General features: G+C 36.9%; 1 protein-coding gene across 7 annotated transcripts in view; it reads right to left on the minus strand.

Annotated features, from left to right (window-relative positions):
- Positions 1 to 399: 399 nt before the first annotated feature.
- The window catches only part of HDA14 (histone deacetylase 14), a 257,848-nt gene continuing 237,996 nt past the window's right edge, over positions 400 to 20,251 (minus strand). For all 7 annotated transcript variants that reach the window (XM_089820867.1, XM_089820870.1, XM_089820865.1 and 4 more), the window contains 2 exons: positions 3,383 to 3,564; positions 400 to 928 (listed from right to left, as the gene is read on the minus strand). In XM_089820867.1, coding sequence (XP_089676993.1) covers positions 628 to 928; positions 3,383 to 3,564 — 483 coding nt within the window. In that variant the 3' untranslated portion in view covers positions 400 to 627. The remainder of the gene's footprint in view (positions 929 to 3,382; positions 3,565 to 20,251) is intronic.

Genomic DNA, 20,251 nt, shown 5'->3' on the forward strand with positions numbered 1-20,251 from the left:
GCGATTGATGTATAATTGTGTAATGACCAAATTAGCTTTTATTTGTTCATATTATTATCTTTAAGGTATATTTATCAAATGGTGCATGAAACAAATTTTAACTCCTTAAAAATGTCTACATTTTTTAGGTTTTCAATTTGTCTTGTCTTGCTAAGTTTGGATGTTGAGGTCAAATCTAAGTCAAAAATCAACTACCAAGTCCTAAACGGGTTTGAGTCATGTAAACTTGATGAAAATAGCTTACTTACCAATTCTAAGTGGGAAAACTATGTTGAAGTGTTAACAGCTATTCAAATTTATAGACTATTCATCAAGTTTCACCCACTAGCTTGGCTTACAAATATGAACACTACTTCTAATTGAAAATGCTACAATTGATCACATATTAAAACTTAAGAATCAATAAAAGAATGTCTTCTCATTTTAGCTATTAATTTTGTATCATATTTTAGTGCTTCAAGGTTTAATAAAAATAAGAGCATGGTAAGCACATAATATGTAAACACGTGAACAAGTCTACTTATGCAAAATATTCTATCTTATCACTAATCTATTCTAAGCTTAATGGTTGTGTCAAGGCTTCGTAAATTTGAAGCAGTTATTGTTGTTACATTTGCAATCACATATTTACAATGTGTGGATGGCCTTGATTTTAGCAATTGCTTTATCTACCAAGACTATTGGCTCGTCATATAATATTGCTGGATTATCAATCTTAAAAGCAATACTATCTTTCCCAAGAAATGCTCTAAAAGTGTCAGCTACTGAATATGAAAGTGATTTCAAGTTATAACCACCCTCGAGAAAAAAAACACATCGTCCTCCACACAGATCTTGTGCAAGCTGCTTAATGAATAAAGCAAGCTTATAATAGGTGCCAGTTGTAAATTGAAAACCACCCAAAGGATCCAAAACATGTGCATCATATCTGCAAGGTGCAAAATAGACAAAGTATAAGAGGGTCATTACAACCTTGAACGGAAAAAGAGTATAATTAGGGGAAACTATTCTATGAAATAGAAAACACAAATGATTAGCTCAATTCTATCTTTTTTCCTTGTAGTAAATGAAAAGAGGTGGAGCTATGCAAAGTATATCTAACGAATCTTCTAGTGTGCAAAAGCGCCTAAGTATAACATTGATAAAGAGACTTAAATTTATTACTTACTATTACTCCAGAGTTTAGACAAAAGACAAATGAAAGCAATAAAATATTTAGTGAACATAATGGATAGACATTCAATATAAAATAAAGGGTTTTTAGAGAAAGTATAGAAGAAAAATATTTGAAGAAAAGCATTAATTATTATATAACTAGCAGAGCTCAACATCTTCTTGGAGAATGAAAACCCTCTTGGTTAATTTGGGATTAAGAGATGAAACCCTTCCAATTCTCACGACTGGCTTCGTCCAAGAAATCAAACTCGTCTTCTATGAAATTTATAGATTTAGAAGTATTGCAGTTGAAAAAAAGTCAAAAAAAATAAAATTAGTTTTTAAAAATATATAAATCATTATTATTAAATAAATCAGAATTTGTATTGGTGCTGATTAAAACACCTAGTCATACATTTTCTGAAGAGGCCAATTCAAAGATTAAATTATTTGTCTTATCTGCCTAGATCTACCAAATCTTGGGAAGAGAAAGAAGATTAAAGTAAAATAAAATATTCATTAAGCTTCAAAAACAGATTGATGTTGCAATGAAGAGTAATCCCTGATTGAAAGATGTGTTAATCAATGGCCAAAGGAGGATTGCAAACGTTTCAAAGGTTATTGAAGTTGTTCCCTGGAATCTTACCCTCCAGCCACCAAAAATCAGTAATTGCCCCACATTTGGAAGATTGGTGTGGGACTGAAAAAAAAGACGAGAAAAGAATCAAACCTTGGGAAGGTGGCATGAAAGGAAGATTGGCAAGAACCTTAAATATTTTGTAGTGCTTTTTGAAGATTGTTGATTCATAAGTCGCAGCACATAAGGGGAGGGGCAGGAGGCAACGCAGACCTGATCTGGAGCAGAGGCATATGGTCATCCAAGGGTGGGATGGTCAAGGTAAGGTCAACAGAAAACCAAAAGAGGGATCAACAGATTCAAACTTTATTGCATCCTTTTAGCCCAGCCTTATCTCTTTGTGAGTCCATCACAACCCAAAAAGGCAATACAAGTTCATTGGAAATGCTTCCACAAGGAATCGCAGATTATTTGTTTGAAATTTCAGCTAGCCACCAAGGCGAAGAGGGACAGCAGCTTCTCTTGAGCTGTAAAAATGATTTAATCATGTTTTCGGGTCAGCACAATAATCCCAGCCAGCATTACCTGGTGCATTCAATTCTTACTATGATATTATATGAACTTAGTTGAGTGGTTATTCATACAATATGAATCATTTGTTCAAATTATACAAATGGTAAACTTGACATTTAAATTTGTGTGAAATCTAGAAACGTCAAAAGACACAAAAAATATCTTTAGAGAATCGTGGAAAAATATTAGAAGTTGTATTTCCATGTGACAGGCATGAGTGAAGAATTTGGCGTAAACAACTGAAGTGGCACATCTCTATTTTGTTTCCGTAGGGACATAAACCCCTAGACTGCCCCAATAAAAACATTAAAAAATGTACAATACTTTAAAATCTTACACATCTCTTAATTGACTACTCAGTAGAACCTTTTTAAATATAGCTAAAGAGGAAACCAACTTTTAGAAGCAAAAAAAATTTAAATGTCAAATATGGTCATGTTTTACTGCATGAAGAAATATGAGAATTTATACCAGATGATGTGCATATAGATGAATGCTAGTAAAAAACATTTTACGTTTTCATCATATATATATGCAATTAGCAGGTATGTGTTAATTTGTTAAAGGACTTTAAAAAATGTTAATAGATTGATATGTTTCCACTGCTTGTGATGCTGAAGTATCATTTTATCCAAAATTACTTTTATAACCATTTCCCAAAATATTTAACATTTGTTTCCAGGTTTTTTCACAATTTATCTTTTTCGGATCCTTGCAGTTATATATTCAAGTTTTCATAACATTGAGATAAAGTATAGGATAAGAAGCAATATAAACCTGAATAAATTATAGACATGCTAGAAAGGAACAATATAAAATTAAAAAATCCAATAATCAGTAGAAGCCTGTTCATGAACCACATCTTTGAAGAAATTGCAAATAAGATAAGAATATATGCTTTCCTGCTCAAAACACCAATCCCGAGATGGGCAAGGTGACTGCAAACTATTCATGCTACATTTACAGCCATCAGAAAACAAGCTAATACAGTTCAAGAGACCTGCAACTTTGAATCTACATAAGAAATAGTAAATTTCCAGCCCGAGTAACTAAAACAATAAATGAATAAGTACTCACCCAGCAGAAACCAGAATTATATCTGGTTTGAATCTCTGAGCAGCTGGTCCAATAACTTCATTAAAAACAGCTGATACAGCTTGATCGCCAGCGCCTCCAGGCAAAGGGAAGTTCAAAGTTGTCCCTTCACCAGATCCCTTTCCAACTTCCTCCATTTTCCCAGTACCAGGGTAGCTACCTTCCTGCAAAGAATAAACCATTATCCAGACTTTCCATGCTATAAATTTTAATAACTGAAAATTATTTCTACTTGAAAACAAATGTGCAAACAAATTCAGCCTCACCTTGATTTGTTTCTCCTTCACAACTTTAAGTTTGATATGCTAAGAAGAAGTAATAATGCTTCTAAATTTCTAATAGATAAAGTAAAATTGAAGTCCAAAAGCTCCATCCTATGTTGCCAGGTTCAAGACAAAAAAGAAAGAAAACAAGACAAACTCTTGCAAATTGTAGTTGCACAGAAGTCCATACTAAAAACAATAAAAGTTGTCTTCCAAAGGAAACTCGGTGCTTCTCATGATATACTTTTGTAATTTATTTGCAGTAACTTTTTTCCCCAAGCAAGGAAGCACATAGGAAAAATAATGGTAAGCATTAAAAGTTATGAGTAACAACATTAGAAGGCCCATCCCAGAATGTGATAGTTAAAACATGTTTATGCTACAGATATTTATTATTTGATTCAATTTGAGATAGTAACATGGTGGGAGCCTGTTTTGACAAGTCTGAATGATGATCGATTGCAATGTGGCATCCAACAATTTAGCCAAAACAAAAACAATTTAACATATTTGCCAGCTCTTTTTATAATAACTTATATATATGCTAATGTTCATTCCAATGTCCTATTTTTTATTATTCATTTAATACAGATTTCCTCAATAATTTTCTTATAATACATTATAAAGGTATTATTAAAATCAATTCACAACACTACAAATTTGATCAGCATCAACTTTGTCCAATTGTCTGATCTTCAATACATATTGTCAACTTGACGATGCTGCAGCCGATTGTCATCATGCATTTGAGTTTAGCTCTGGGCATCTGCTGCTGCTATGTATATCAACAAATCAAGGCATGAGAATTAGGAAAACATGTAGAAATTCAAGAGATCTGAAATGATTGATGATTGTCAATCATTCAGAAATCCAAATGGGAGTTTCTCCAGTGAGTCTCATATACTTGATGAAAGATTTTAAAACAGCTCCAGACAAACCACATCCACATGGCATGATCACATCCAACTTTGGCAGCTTTTTGCAGTGGTACACACTTCAGTTATAGGATGTCGTCCTTTTGGATCTTTTAAAACATTTAGACCACCCTATGCAACAATGCACCTATTTTTTCTAAATATCAAGTCTTTATGACATCTTTTATAACCCTTTGCGACACTGTTAGTTCTAGCAAGCTCCAAAGCATTGGAAGGCCATTATTTTTTATATTTTTGCAAAATTTGAGTCACTGGAGAACATGTGACATACCTGTGCAATTGCTCTTGGTATCTGATTTGATAATTTGCTCTTCTTTCAGAAAAGATGCTTCATCTAGCACATGGGATTGAGCAAAGCAAAAAGAGTAGGTGAAATCTTCACATCTTCTTTCTAGGACTTCGCAACATGGGGAGTGGAATGCTCTCATAAAAATACAATTGCTTTTTTAATGGTTCCTCCATATTCCTCTCTCCTTCACTTTCTTCCTCTCGTTTCCATGTCTGTTTGCTTTCTCAAATCTTTGGTTCTATATAAATGTGAAGATGAAATATAAATGGCTATTGAAATCATTCACTACCTCATCAAAACATGTGGAAATTCAATGTATCCTATTCGGGAGTCACTGTCACAATCATCTTGGAGACATTAAAGATCGCTTGAAGCCCCTTGAATAGCATTTGAAACTACTAATACTTGTACAAGCCCATATCTTCAGACAATTTCATCCATCGTGACTATGAGTTTCATGGAATATGCAATAAAACTAAACTAGAGGTGTGTCCAAAGTTGGCTGTCAGTGGAACATGCAGATCAAGATCCATTATTGTTTTTGAATGGAACAAAGTTCCTCTTTGGTGGACCTTGATACTTTTGTATTTGAAGACTTTGAGGCATATAATTTTTACATAATGGTCACATCCCTAAATACTTTCAAGTTTCAACTGCAAAAGATAAGCAGAATTTTGAACAAGAGGCTTGATCAAGAAATTTCTTGCCATTTTATCTTCTAAAATCAATGACTTGATCTTGCGCCGGTTTAGGTACTCAACCTTTTTTTTACTAGAAAGGCAATATCAGATGAAAGAGCATTGATGAAGCAATTAGATGGATTTTGGATATGGCCACAAACCAGTATTGATTTTGCTGACCAGTTGATTGAACTGATCAATAATTATCTATCAGGTTGATTATCGTCCTCCTTCCTGATTGAGAGATGCAAATAGAATGTAATCATCTTTCTTGGTTTGGAACACATCAATAATTTCTTGGGAATGGTGTTAAAATTTGTAGTAGAACCAGCCTCAAGATAGTGGGAACCCATCTAAAACACCCTCCACCAAAGTTTCTGCAAATAAACAATCTGCTACATCTTCATGTTCAACTCCAAGAATCCCACATGTTGTTTTGAATGCTGAGAAAATGTCTGTAGTTAGCTAACTGCCAACACTTAAGAACTTAGGAAAGCCATTCTTCAATCTAGGAGCTAGTTGACATTGTCACATAACATGAGATTCTTTTGGACAAAACCTATATGGATAGAAAAAATCCAATAATAGAATGTGTATGGCATCAGATTGACTATCTAATGTATTGTGTGGAGATTTTGCCATGAAAATGCTTTTATCGGCCTCTATAAACAATAGTATAGCTTCCCTTCTCTCCAACCTGTCCCGACTCCTTGCAAATCACAAGTACCCTACAACACATTTTTGTACTTTAGGGATATCCTTAGCCAGCCAAAAGGGTTTTTAGCTGCCATTTATTGTTCTCTGCCTTGTATCTATGAGAGATGGATTAGTTGACCTAGAATGAAAATGGTCATCCTTAAATAATATTTTGATTGCCCACACAGGAATCCAAATGAACTACAAACTAACTCTAACAGCTTCCCAAAAACAACACCAAGGGTATTATTGCCCACCAAGTCAATAAGAACCACCGCAGCTCCATAGGAGACAAATAGAAACAGCTGTGAACGAATAACAGCCCACCAAGACAAAATTTTCTGCCTAATGCACATGCAAGTAAACAAAAAACTTGACCTTTCCAAAGGCATATGACACCAAACAAGGAACAAAATAGTCCCTTTCATGTTGTTCATCCCTAAAACAACTTTCAACAATTATTACTACAAAAAATAATTGGAAAGAAATGTATATATAGACTCCTAGTGCCAAAAATCTACCAACGATCTTCCAGACCACCACCAAGGCCCTGCAGACTCATTTTCTCAATTCAAACACTCAATACTTTTCATCATAGAATTCTCCATTTTGCTAAAACCAATGACAGAAATCCTTATGACAAACCCAATAGAAAATCAAAACTCCAATAATCTACATGTGATTGGATGATACTCCTCAAACGAACTCATGTATTCTCTGTGCAAGATTTAATACCTACAACATTCTATTATCAGTTAGCACAACTCTAGCAGCAGCCAAAACAATGCCTATTGCAGGATGTAAATGTTTGTAGCATCCTACGTAATGCCTGCAGCAGGATGTAAGGTGCTTGTAGCAGCCTATACAGCACCTGTACCACTACAACACATGGTCTGCAAGAGAACCTACAGTGCCCCTAAATTTGGACCCTTCCCACTCTGAATTACTGAAGCATTTTTAGATTGTTTCGACTTCCTTCTGCAATTTCTGGTTCTTGTTTCCATTGACCTATTTGGGTTATTTGTACACATTAAGTGTTAATTTTGTAACTCTGACATCATACTGATCTGAATCTGCAGATCGTACAATATCTGATAAAGCATGAATTTCTTTAAGTAAATTGGCCTTTAAGATATACTAAATTATAATGCAGATCACAATCCAATTGGGAACATTCTCCTAATGTATTAACTGCCTAATTGTAGTTTAACTAACTATTAGTCAATCCAATGGAGAGGCCGAACTTGGTAACTTAATATATCTTATGGAGGGCCGACCTAGAAAGGGTTATGTCCTTAGGACATGTCCCTTGGGTTACTATAAAGAGAGGTAAGAATGTGGATAGAGGACACACGAATTACACAAAGTCTGCTCCTCTAGCATTGTTGCCTTAAGCGACTTATAGCAGAGACATAACATTTTCAGAATAATACCTCATACTCCAGAATGCAAAATATTCCGTCCTGAATATATAAGGATCATCTCCAGCAAGGTGAAGGTTTTATATCAGTATTGTGTCATCAGAATTTGCAGAAAACTTACATGGTATCACAGCTCTGGTAGTCGAACCTAGACTCTACAAATTGACAATCAGATTTAAATATCTAGCAACATCCTTCTACCTTCAATGGCTAGCGCAATCAGACCTGAAGATAGGTTTAATGGAAAAGAACACTTCGTTGCTTGGAAATTCAGAATTATGAGGATTCTTAAAGACAATGATGTAATACAGTTTGTTAATAAGGAATCCAACCAATCTGATGCTGATCCTCATAAAACTATCTGGATTAAAGGAAACAAAAAAGCCATGAAAATCATATTAGATAGAGTTACAAATGTAATAGTACCTATGCTAATGAAACATCATACAACATTTAATATGATGAGTGCATTATTGAATGCATATGAGGTTAACAATGCAACTAGAACCCTTGCACTAAAAAGGCAACTAAATCATATAAAGATAAGCAAGGGAGAATCTATGAATTCATACTTCCTAAGGGTGGCTAGTCTGAGAGATGAACTTGCAAGTATACGGACCATAATTGAAGACAAAGAGCTATCACTTATGGCTATAGATGGGTTACCGGATTCATGGGAAACATTCTCACAAGGAGTAAGTGCTAGAGACAAACTTCTAGACTTCAATAGACTTAAAGCAGATTGCCTTCAAGAAGAATCTAGGCAACTCAAGAAATGAGGAAAATTAAAAATTGAAGATGAAGAACTTCATGTCCTAAACACAAATTCCTATAAAGGTAAAAAGAAGCACTTCAAGAAGAAGCGTAATCAAAGAAATCACAAACCTAAGAAATATTTATCCAAAATAAAATGCTTCAAATGTGAAAATTTTGGACACTATAAATCTAATCGTTGTCGTCGGTAGAAATTGTGTAGCCGACAGGGTGTTGTTGTCGGTAAAGATTTTGTAGCCGACGGGTAGATTAGGATTGTTATGTAGCCGACGGACCCCTTTGGGAAGGTTTGGCAAAAAGTATTTATGCCCATCTGCGATCATTGTAAATCATCTTATCTCATTGGATCTTATCTTGTCAAGCATAATGTAATATTTTGGCATATGCGAATAAAGGAGTTCTGCTCTTGTTCATTGTCTGTGTGCGTTAATCAATTTAATCTATGCGGTAAAACATTTGGCGTCATTGCCCTATGAACCTGGAAGGAGGGAGGAATGAAACTTAATGCCAAATCAGCTTAACAAGGATTGAAATAAGGTAAAGGGAAAAGATGGCATACGTACTGCACAAGAAAATTTAATTTTGGCACAACAAGCCGAATGCAGAAGGAGGTTCTAGAAGATTGCCGACAGACATAGAAGCGCAGAAGAATTGTTGGAGACTCGACAGTGGGTGGAATTGGTGGAGAAAGCAAGGGAGGAGTTTTTGAATTTGTATTCGTTGAGGGAAGAGAATCCAGACGGAAGAGAATAGACTCGCATGGCTCGAAGTGTCGAGGGAGCAAGAGCGTGGAGTGAACTCTTCGTTCGAGATACAATTCCGAAAGGGACAACTTCAGAAGATCCTTCTTCACCAAAGTTCGTAGCTGTTGAGACCGCCGATGTAGGAGAGCAGACTGCCGGTGTGAGAGTGCAGGTCGCTAATGTGGGATTGCAGATTGCCGGTGTGGGAGTGCAAAGCCATGGTGTGGGAGTGAATAGCGCCAGTGTTGTAGGACCGAACAACACCTTTGCACAAAACCCAGTAGTGATGGCAGCACCAAAGGAAAAGTTACCGAAGTTTGATGGTGATGGTACGGTCGATCCCATTCGACATTGCAAGACATGCGAGACAATTTGGAGGGCAAATGGCATAACCGATACAAACGAATGGGTTCGGCAATTTCCGGCCACCCTACAGGGTGTTGCAATCAACTGGTTTGCCAATGCAGATCCCCAGAACCTAACCACTTGAGATGACCTTAAGAAGCAGTTTAAGGCGGAATTTCAACTACTCCGCAATGACAACGAAATTGTAGCAGAAATACAATACAAGACAAGGAAAAAACGAAACAGTCTGAGTCTATGCCAAGAAGTTGAAGGATTTGATCAACAAAATGGAGAATAAGCCAGCTGATGGACTGCAGAAAAGATGGTTCGTGGAAGGCTTACGCCCGAAGTTGCGGAAGAAGATGAAAATTGTCGCGCTGTCGTCATACACAGAAGCATACAACAGAGCAATGAACTTGGAAAGCGAGCAGAGGACAAAAAAGAAGAAGAATAGTTCCTCCGACTCAAATGACGACACGTCCTCGGGAGAGGATAGCAGTGATGATGAAAATAGTACCAAGAAGGTTCGCACCCTACAAAGGGACATGATCCGTATGATGAAGGAATTTAAAAACATGCAGAGGGAGACAAAGGGAAGCAAGCTATGGTGCACGAAATGTAAGACGGAAGGTCACACTAAAGGGTCCTGTCCAAAGAACCAATTTTGCGAGATTTGCCAGATCATGGGACATTCCCTAAAAGAATGCCCTTTCAATATGAAAACCAGAGGACATCAACAAGTGCTCCTGACACAGGCAGCTTCTACGTCAGGAGGGAACGAAAATGCAAACATTGATGGTGCCACTTCGGGTAGGTACAAGAATAATAGCAAAGGGCAAAACAACAATAACAATAACAATGGCAACCGAAGTCAAATCCAGTATGATGCAAACGGATGGCCGATCGTTCAATGCCGAGCCTGTAATTTGTGGGGTCATTTTGTGCGGGATTGTACAACGACAAACACACCGAAATTATTATGCAGATGGTGCAGACTCGGCGACCATGAAGATGCTAAGTGCCCAAAGTCCGGAGTAAATTTGATCACTGTCGGGACGGACGAAGAGGAGGTTTTGCCAATTACATGGAGGCAAGCAAAAGTGTACCCTGACCCGGCGGAAGAAAAGAGGAAATTGGGGGAAGTGAGGGTGGAAATTGAAAAGGCATCGTAGGTAGAGACATCTCAGTTGACGGACACCACCGGCACCCCGGCAAGGAACTCCGTGGAACAAAACATCGTACGACAGATTTTACAAATGGAGGTACCGGTCAAGATAAGTGACCTTCTCACAATGCCCCAGTTACAAACGACCATTCTGAATTATACACCGTTTCCGAAAGCAACGGAGGACAAAGAAAGGAATAGCAGTGAAGCGACGGCAATAGACCCAATGCTTCTGGCACTCACAACGGGAAGGCATTTGACAGTCGTCGAGATGGGGATTTTGGAAAATGTTCTGATAGACACAATTGTCAAGGAAGGGTCCGGCGTGAATGTGTTACCAGAGGATACTTGGAAGAAGTTGGGAAAGCCGACGTTGTGGCCACCTACATTCCAGTTGCTCATGGCAGACCAGCACGGGATCAAACCATTGGGAACCTTGAGGGCGCAACTGGTAACTATTGGAACGAAGCCATTTTTATTGGACTTTGTGGTCATTCCATTGAGAAGAAAAGGATATGATGCTATTTTGGGACGGAATTGGTTAGTGCAAGCAAAAGTAAAACATGATTGGAAATGAAATACCCTATCAATGGAGCGCGGAGGCAAAAGATTCATAATTGACCTACACACACAAATGGTAGGAGAGGAGGTAGCGTCGTCAGACTCAGAAGGTGAAGGCGAATGTGATGATGAAGGAAAGAGGAGAATGGAACTGGACGAAGGAGTATTGAGACTAGGAGGATCAAATGACGACGACCTAGACTCGGTGAATGGCCTTTTCAATTGGCAGATAGAAGACTACGAATTGTTCCTGAGTTGTAATATGTTAAGGGTCGATGAAAGTGAGAAAACAGAGGAAAATGAATGTCCGAAGGAATACAGAAAAGCGGAAGAAGGAAAGGCGGTTACGCCTGAAGCTGAGGGGAAGAACATATAGTCCAAACCCAAAAAAAAGAAAGATCTCACTGTCCGATACATGGTGAACAGACCGCACAAAAAGAAAAGAATACACTGCACCATAAAATTAGTTGAAGGGTGCTACCAGCAAAGAAATAATCTAGATGAGCAATGACTATAGGTACAATAGGCCACGAAGGTGACACGGAACAAATGTAAGGCGTGGCATGATAAGCATCTCAAACTCAATAGGTTTCAGCTGGGGTAGTTGGTACTCAAGTACGACGGTCGGAATGAAATTAAACCAGGGAAGTTTAAGGTCAGATGGGTTGGGCCATACTAGATCCGGGACGTCGGCGACAATGGAGCGATAAAATTGTGAACCTTGGACGAACAAGAGGTGCCTCAGGCAATCAACGGATCAAAATTGAAAATATACCGTGCTAGGAAGACTCTGTCGTCGTCGCAGAATGGCTAGATGACTCCCTCATTGTTGCAGAATGGCAACGCCTGGAGGCAAAATTGAGATGCTGTATATTTCAAAAAAAAAAAAAAAAAATTGACAAAAAAGAAAAAAGAAAAAAAAAAAGAAGCAGACAAAAGAGAAGCACATCCGCGGACTGCTGCTCCGCAGAAAACATGTTCCGCGTGTGGTCCCGCGGATGCTGAATGTTCCCCACAATTGTGTTTCTTTTTCCGCAGATGTATGTGTTTTCCTCCTTCCGCGAACGGTTCTTCAAGGATACTTTGCGCCCTTCCGCAAATGAGACGCCGACCAAGCTTGTTTCCCATGGATAGTCTTGGTTCCTTCCCGTGGGTTGTCTTGTTAGTCTACGGCTTCATGCCGGTGGTGGTATTCTTTTACCTGTAGCCAAAAATTTGTTTTCTCCGTGGCTGAACACTCCTTTCCGCGAATGATGTTATGCTCCAACAGGTTGTTTTTGAGTCGCTGTTCATCCATCTTCCTTGCCTTGCACTCGAGAATTCACCCTCTTTACCCACAACATTTCTTTTCCACGGTAGACTTCCTCAACGCAGCACTTTGCGAAAGCGATGAAGTTCTTTTCTTTCGGTTGCATGGTGGTTCCGCGGGTTACATTGCTCATTGTGCGTCGAAGTTGGAGAAGTCATAAACAAATTTGTTATCTGCAAGTCACCTCCTCAGTGATTCAGTGCAGCCTTGTTTTCACAAGGGTAAGTGCAACTCACCTTCATTCAGCCGCGGGGTATGTTTGAGCTCATGGTTGCATCCTTTTTAGCCGCGGCTTCTTGGTTCCAGCAGTCATAGAGCCTCTTTGACATTACCAAGTAGCAGACAGAATTGGCGGCAAGTGGTGTAGCAAGAGAGAAATGTTACTGCTTGGCATCTAAATTTGTTAAATTTGTTTTCCCACGGACACGGTAACTCATATTCTCCGCAGGAAGACAAAAGAAACAGAGTAGTTAGGAGTGATAGAGAGACAGGACAGGCAGAGGTAGGAGTGAAGAGAATTAAAAAAAGAAAAAAAAAATGACAACTAAAAAATGTTTAGCCCTGGGGCACTGCCCCTCAACCCTGCTGGGGGCGATTGCCCCTAGACCCCTAGTCGTTGCGGTTATCATTCGTGGGAACTGTGACCAATTGATAAGACTTGGAGCTGCTGTAGGCATGGAGTGTGTACCAAAGGCACTTGGAGCAGGTGTTGAACGTGAAGCTGTCTTGGTGGATGCGTAGAGAGCTCGGGAGGAGCTGATCATCCAGTTGAAGGCAATTCAACGACACTTGGCTCAGTGGACCTAGAGTTGGAAGCAAAGAAAGCAGCACAGGTGGCTATCAAGGTCAACTTGACTAAGGAGACAATATTGTGGCTATAGATGCAATGTGGGTTGGAGACTAGTTTGGTGCAAGCACGGGATGAATATGAAACTGATGTGACAGAAAAAGATTTATTTTGTGTAGTTAGTCAGTTAATATATTTTGTTTGTTAATTTGTGTTGGATATTTTGTAATTGTCGTCCGGAGACAACTTTTTCTTTTGGGGGGGATGATGTCGTCGGTAGAAATTGTGTAGCCGACAGGGTGTTGTCGTCGGTAAAGATTTTGTAGCCGACGGGTATATTAGGATTGTTATGTAGCCGATGAACCCCTGCGGGAAGGTTCGGCAGAAAGTATTTATGCTCGTCTAGGATCATTGTAAATCATCTTATTTCATTGGATCTTATCTTATCAAGCATAATGTCATATTTTGGCATATGAGAATAAAGGAGTTCTGCTCTTGTTCATTGTCTGTGTGCGTTAATCAATTTAATCTATTTAGGATTGTTATGTAGCCGACGGACCACTTCGAGAAGGTTTGGCAGAAAGTATTTATGCTTGTCTAGGATCATTGTAAATCATCTTATCTCATTGGATCTTATCTTATCAAGCATAATGTAATATTCTGGCATATGCAAATAAATGAGTTCTGCTCTTGTTCATTGTCTGTGTGCATTAATCAATTTAATCTATGCAGTAAAACAATTGCCTTGAGAACACAAATCAGCAAGTAAACTGTACAAATGTTACTTCTAAAGGGGAAAACTATGATCTTGAGAAACATGTACTGTATTCAAAGCTATCAAATGAAGTATCAAACAAAGCATGGGTAATTGATAGTGGATCATCTCGACACATTATAGGATACAAAGAAGTACTAGACTCAATATCAGAAGAAGTTAATGACGAAGTTACCATAGGTGATAATTCCACTCACTCTGTCATAGAAATTGGGAATTGCATCTTGAACTGAAGTAGGGTATTTCTCTTCTTCTCAAAAGAGTACTCTATGCACTAGGAATCAATAGGAATCTAATTTCTGTTACAGCACTTGAAGATGATGGGCATAAGGTTACATTCATAGACGGTAAAGTAATGACCTGGTCTAAGAACTCTTCATTTAAGAAATCAAAGTTGATTGGTCAAAAAAAGGGATACTTGTATGAATTACATATAGAACCTATTCAAGCCTTAATTAATGAAGCTACTGATATAAACGAAATGTGGCATAGAAGGTTAGGACATCTAAACTTCAAAGGCTTATCGACTATGGAAAATATGGTTATTGGTTTACCTAAGTTGAATAAAGATCATTCGAGCATATGCAAAGGATGCACTCTAGGTAAGAACGCCAATAGTCTATTTCAAGATAGCACTGGAAAAATTAACAATACTTTAGAATTAGTCCACTTAGATTTATGTGGACCTATGTTTGTTCCTTCTCTTGGAGGATTTTGGTAATATATACTTTTTATAGACGATTTCTCTAAGAAAATATGGATTTACTTCTTAAAATGTAAAGAATCAAAAGAAATTCTTAAGAGATTTAAAGAATTCAAATCCTTAACTGAAAACCTATCAAGACACAAAATTAAAATTCTTAGGACTGATAACGGAGGGGAATATACTTCAGATTTGTTTAAAGATTTTTGTAAAGAAGTAGGAATTAAGAGGGAGTATACTGTTCCTTATAACCCACAACAAAACGGGGTAGCAAAAAGGCAAAATAGAACAATTATAGAAGCAGCAAGAGCTATGATATTTGATCAAAATTTAGAATATTATATTTGGGTAGAAGCCTCCTGTACTGTTGTCTATATTCAAAACAGAAGTTCTCACTCCCACCTTAGAGATAAATCTCCTAAAGAAGTCTTTTCTAAGGTTAAACCAAAAATAAGTCACATTAGGATATTTCAGTGCCCAATATACATACACGTTCCAAAAGAAAACAGAACTAAGTTAGAACCCTCTAGGAGGAAAGGTATTTTTGTCGGGTATAGTGGAACATCTAAAGCATATAGAGTTTATATACCTGGTCAAAAAAACATTGAACTTGGTAAGGATGTAATATTTGAAGAAGATTTAGCATCCAAAAGAGCCCTAAGTTCTGAAGATCCTACACATATACCTAGTTCTGAAGAAAATCACGAATCTGAGTTTTAGAGGGAGAACATTGAAGAAATTGAAGGTGAAATTCAAAAACTTAATCTTGGGGAAACTCAAAATCCTAAGAAAAGACCACTTTGGGCTATTAAGACTGTAGAGGAAGGACAAGACTTTGTTGCACCATTTGGAACCTTCAGAGAAAGAAAAAGACCCAAAAGATTTTTTAGCTATGCAGCAAACATGAGTGATTTATCTAAATCAAAACCAACCAATGTTTCAGATGGTATTAAACATACAACTTGGAAGGATGCTATGACGGAAGAATACCAATCCATTATTAAGAATGATGTTTGGGAAATTGTTCCAAGGCCTGAAGGAAAATCTATTATTTCTTCTAAGTGGATATTTAAAATCAAACATGTTGTTGATGATAGCATTGAAAAATATAAAACCAGATTCATAGCAAGAAGATTCTCTCAGAAGGAGGGAATTGATTATAAAGAAACCTTTGCTCCAGTTGCCAGATACACCTCAGTAAGAGCAGTCCTAGCTATTGCAGCATCAAAGGGATGGAAAGTACATCAGATGGATGTGAAAACAACATTTCTAAATGGAAAGATTACTAAAGAGGTATATTTGGAACAACTTAAACAATTTGAAACTAATAATCCTAAAATCTTTGTTTGCAGACTCAAGAAAGCTCTCTATGGGCTTAAACAGGTTCCCAGGGCATGATATGAAAGAATCGATACATATCTCACCAGTTTAGAATTCTTTAAGAATGAAGCTGATCCAAAACTCTATTATAAAAGGAATAAAGATGATATGATAATTTTGATACTATATATTGATGATTTGCTAATAATAGGTGATGATCATCTTATAGATCAATGCAAGAAAGATCTAACCAAAGAATTTGATATGAAAGATTTAGGGCTCCTTCATTACTTCTTAGGACTGGAAGTGTGGCAAAACTCTGACAATATCATACTTAATCAAGGAAAGTATACATTAGACATCTTGAAGAGATTTGGAATTTGGAACTGCAGACCTATGTCTTCTCCAATGGAGACTAATGTACACAAACTTAAGCAGCAGAAGAATCACCTTTCGTAGATTCTACTGTTTACAAACAGATGGTTGGGTCTCTTATGTACTTGGTAAATACAAGACCTGATATTTGCTATGTTGTTAATGCCTTAAGTCAGTTTATGTGTGAGCCAAAGGAGATTCACCTAGTTGCAATCAAACACATTATGAGAAACTTACAAGGCACTCTTAACCTTGGGCCCAAGTATGAGAAAGTCGACTTGGACTTACATGGGTTCACAAACTCAGATTGGGCTGGAAGTGTTACTAATAGGAAAAAGCACTTTTGGATGCTTCAGTTTATGCTCAGCGATGATATCATGGATATGCAAAAAGAAGACATAAGTAGCACAGAGTTCCACAGAAGTTGAATGCATTGCAGCAGCAATGGCCTCTCGGTAAGCAGTTTGGCATAGAAAGTTACTTGTGAGATTATTTGGTCAACCCATGAATCCCACTATTATTCACTGTGATAATTAGACTTCAATCAAGCTTTCTTTGAATCTAGTTTTTCACGACAGTTCCAAGCATATTGAAATTCCTTATCATTATGTAAGAGATGTAGTAGATAGGAAAACTATTAAGTTAGAATACATTTGCACTGCAGATCATACAATAGATATTCTTACCAAACCTCTCTCTCGAGTGAAGAAAGATCACTTCAGGAAAAGACTTGGTATCGTTGAAGTATAATACATTTGTATTCTTTAAATTATTAATGAAATAATTGTGTTAAAATTATTATTGTCAGGTTATTGATTGTTATGGGCTTCACCATTTGTATTCATTATCTAAAAGGTGACGATCTCTAAGATAATGAACACTTGTATAAAAAACATTATGAGAGATGACGATCTCTGAAATAATGTAATGAACAATAGAGAACTATTGTCAGATCAAGATGAGTTCAAGATCACATTTTGATGTAGACATTTTTATGCCTATGAGTCACAATTTGAATAAAGGAAGAATTTAACCATTCTTTAGATTTTTCCCTATGTACTAACAGATCTTAACTCAGGATCATATTGTGATATAGGCCTATCAGCACCCCTGAGTCACAACTTGGATAAAGGAAGAATTTAATCTCTCTCCGGATTTTATCTTGTATATTGCATTCCATGCAATACTGTTATCACAAGTACAAGTGATAAGTCATATCAGAGTATAGTAATATGACATAGTATCATGTGTTCAATGATACCACATGCTTAGAAGATTCAGATAGATATAGAGTATCAATCTATGCTTATTCATCTTAATTGATGGTGCTAGATATGTTATATCTTAGTATGATTATCAAGTTAAAAGGGAGTGTTAATTTTGTAACTCTGACATCATACTGCTCTGAATCTGCAAATCGTACAATATCTGATAAAGCATGAATTTCTTTAAGTAAATTGGCCTTTAAGATATACTAAATTATAATGCAGATCACAATCCAATTGGGAACATTCTCTTAATGTATTAACTGCCTAATTGTAGTTAGTTTTAACTAACTATTAGTCAATCCAATGGAGACACCGATCTTGGTAACTTAATATATCTTATGGACGGCCGACCTAGAAAGGGTCATGTCCATTGCAAGGACATGTCCCTTGGGTTACTATAAAGAGAGGTAAGAATGTGGATAGAGGACACACGAATTACAAGAAGTCTGCTCCTCTAGCATTGCTGCCTTTAGTGACTTATAGCAGAGACAAAACATTTTCAGAATAATACCTCATACTCCAGAACGCAAAATATTCTGTCCTGAATATATAAGGATCATCTCCATCAAGGTGAAGGTTTTATATCAGTATTGTGTCATCAGAATTTGCAGAAAACTTACATTAAGAAAGCATTTTCTTTGTACTTTGATGCAGAAAACTTTTAACATTTCCAAGACTTATTTAACAACTGCTGATATTTTAACTCTTATGCATATAACTTGCCTAGGCACAGGATTCGATGTGTCCTCACTTGAGCAAGATGTATTTCCCAAAAATGTCAATTATTCGTTTCCTTTTTCCTTTATATTTTGTTATTTAAGTACGAATACTTACACAAGTGCAAGCACTTTCATATCTTCTTGAATTCCTAAAACATTTTGGTATAATGAGCTGATTTAAGGTTGAATGAGAGGCATGTGATTGTTTTTCCAACATTTGTGCCATGTTGTAATGTCCTAACCCTGTTTGTACCAAAATTGCACTCCTGCTAGTTTGCTCAAAAGCATTTTACAAACAGTTTGCAAGCATGTATAGTTGATATGTTCTGAGTTCAGGTTTAATGTTGTGGTCAAAGCTTCCAGGTATTTTCATTCATGAATGACACACATGTATGTTTGGCACATTGATTCTTATTTCAGTGGACAAATACAAATATGACAGATCTCATTTAGACTACTGAAATTTCTGAATAAGCAGCAGGCATGAACAACTTGTATTTGCATGTAAAACAACAGTACAAATATCTGACTTTTATTTGACAGTGGCAACCTTGTAGAATTGAAATGAACTTTCACAATTCTCTATAGACTTATTTATATTCTCCACTGTTAATGACATTGGAGAGATATTCCTATTTCACATTTGCAGCTGTAGAAGAACATTCATCTTCAAATTCAGATCTGACTTGTGCAACTTATACTTGCAATTGACCAGATATTAGTGATCTTTCACCTGCAATGTTTATAACTGAAATATAATTCTGAGCAGATTACAATTGACCAGTTTGAAAACATGATCAACTTCTTCCAAGCTACATGCATAGCTCTGTATTGTAGCCAATACCATCAATTTCTCCACCTGAAAGTAAGTTGCTGTAATCACAATAATGTTTAAGATCTCTAACACTTTCTTCAGTGCCATATCAGTAAAAGAGCTCCCGCATCCAGTAGTCAAATAATCTTAAAGGCTCAGACTTGTGCGGAGACACATTCATATTTCAGCACTTTCTTTCATGACCAAGATAATATTAGTTCAGGTGTTCAATCTCCATGAAAGTCCAATGCATGCAAAAGCACAAGCCGGAGAAAATTATAGCTGAACTCCCTTATCCAAGAGCCATGACCATGTTAAACTTCAAGCCAGGCACGCTAAACTGCAAATAGAGGGGCTGCAACCAACTAGGTAAAATGAATGAGCCTGCGAACCTCTGCTACCAACTTATGCCAAGTAATTAAATTATTGACCAAAAATATTGAAATCGTGATTCGCTCAAAATATGAAATAAAACGCCCTCATAGCTAAAAATATATCTGCATAAGACTCCAAGCTTTTACTGCCAAAAATCATAATTAATCTTGACACACAGCATAGGGAAAAGGGGCCACAATCTACTTGTACCATATAGATACCAGTGTAATATTCCACACCCAAACAAGTAATATAATATAACTCCCACTGCTCTCACAAGGTCACAAACAAGATACTCATAGAATACTTTATTTTATTCCATTAAATTAAACCAGGAAAACCTTCTTTTGAAATCACACTAAAGAACAAAGAAGATATTCACTTCTTTATTAGCTGGGCAATAAGTTAGTAACCCACAACTTCCTTATAAAATATATGGCACCCAACACAAAAATAATATAGGTTCTTTTAATTAATAGCGCAATTGACATTAAAATAACAACTATACAATAATCGTGCAACATTATTCAAGCA

Source organism: Cupressus sempervirens, chromosome 3 (genome assembly GCF_028749045.1).
Source record: "Cupressus sempervirens isolate cs-2001-9-10 chromosome 3, ASM2874904v1, whole genome shotgun sequence".
Classification (NCBI taxonomy): domain Eukaryota; kingdom Viridiplantae; phylum Streptophyta; class Pinopsida; order Cupressales; family Cupressaceae; genus Cupressus; species Cupressus sempervirens.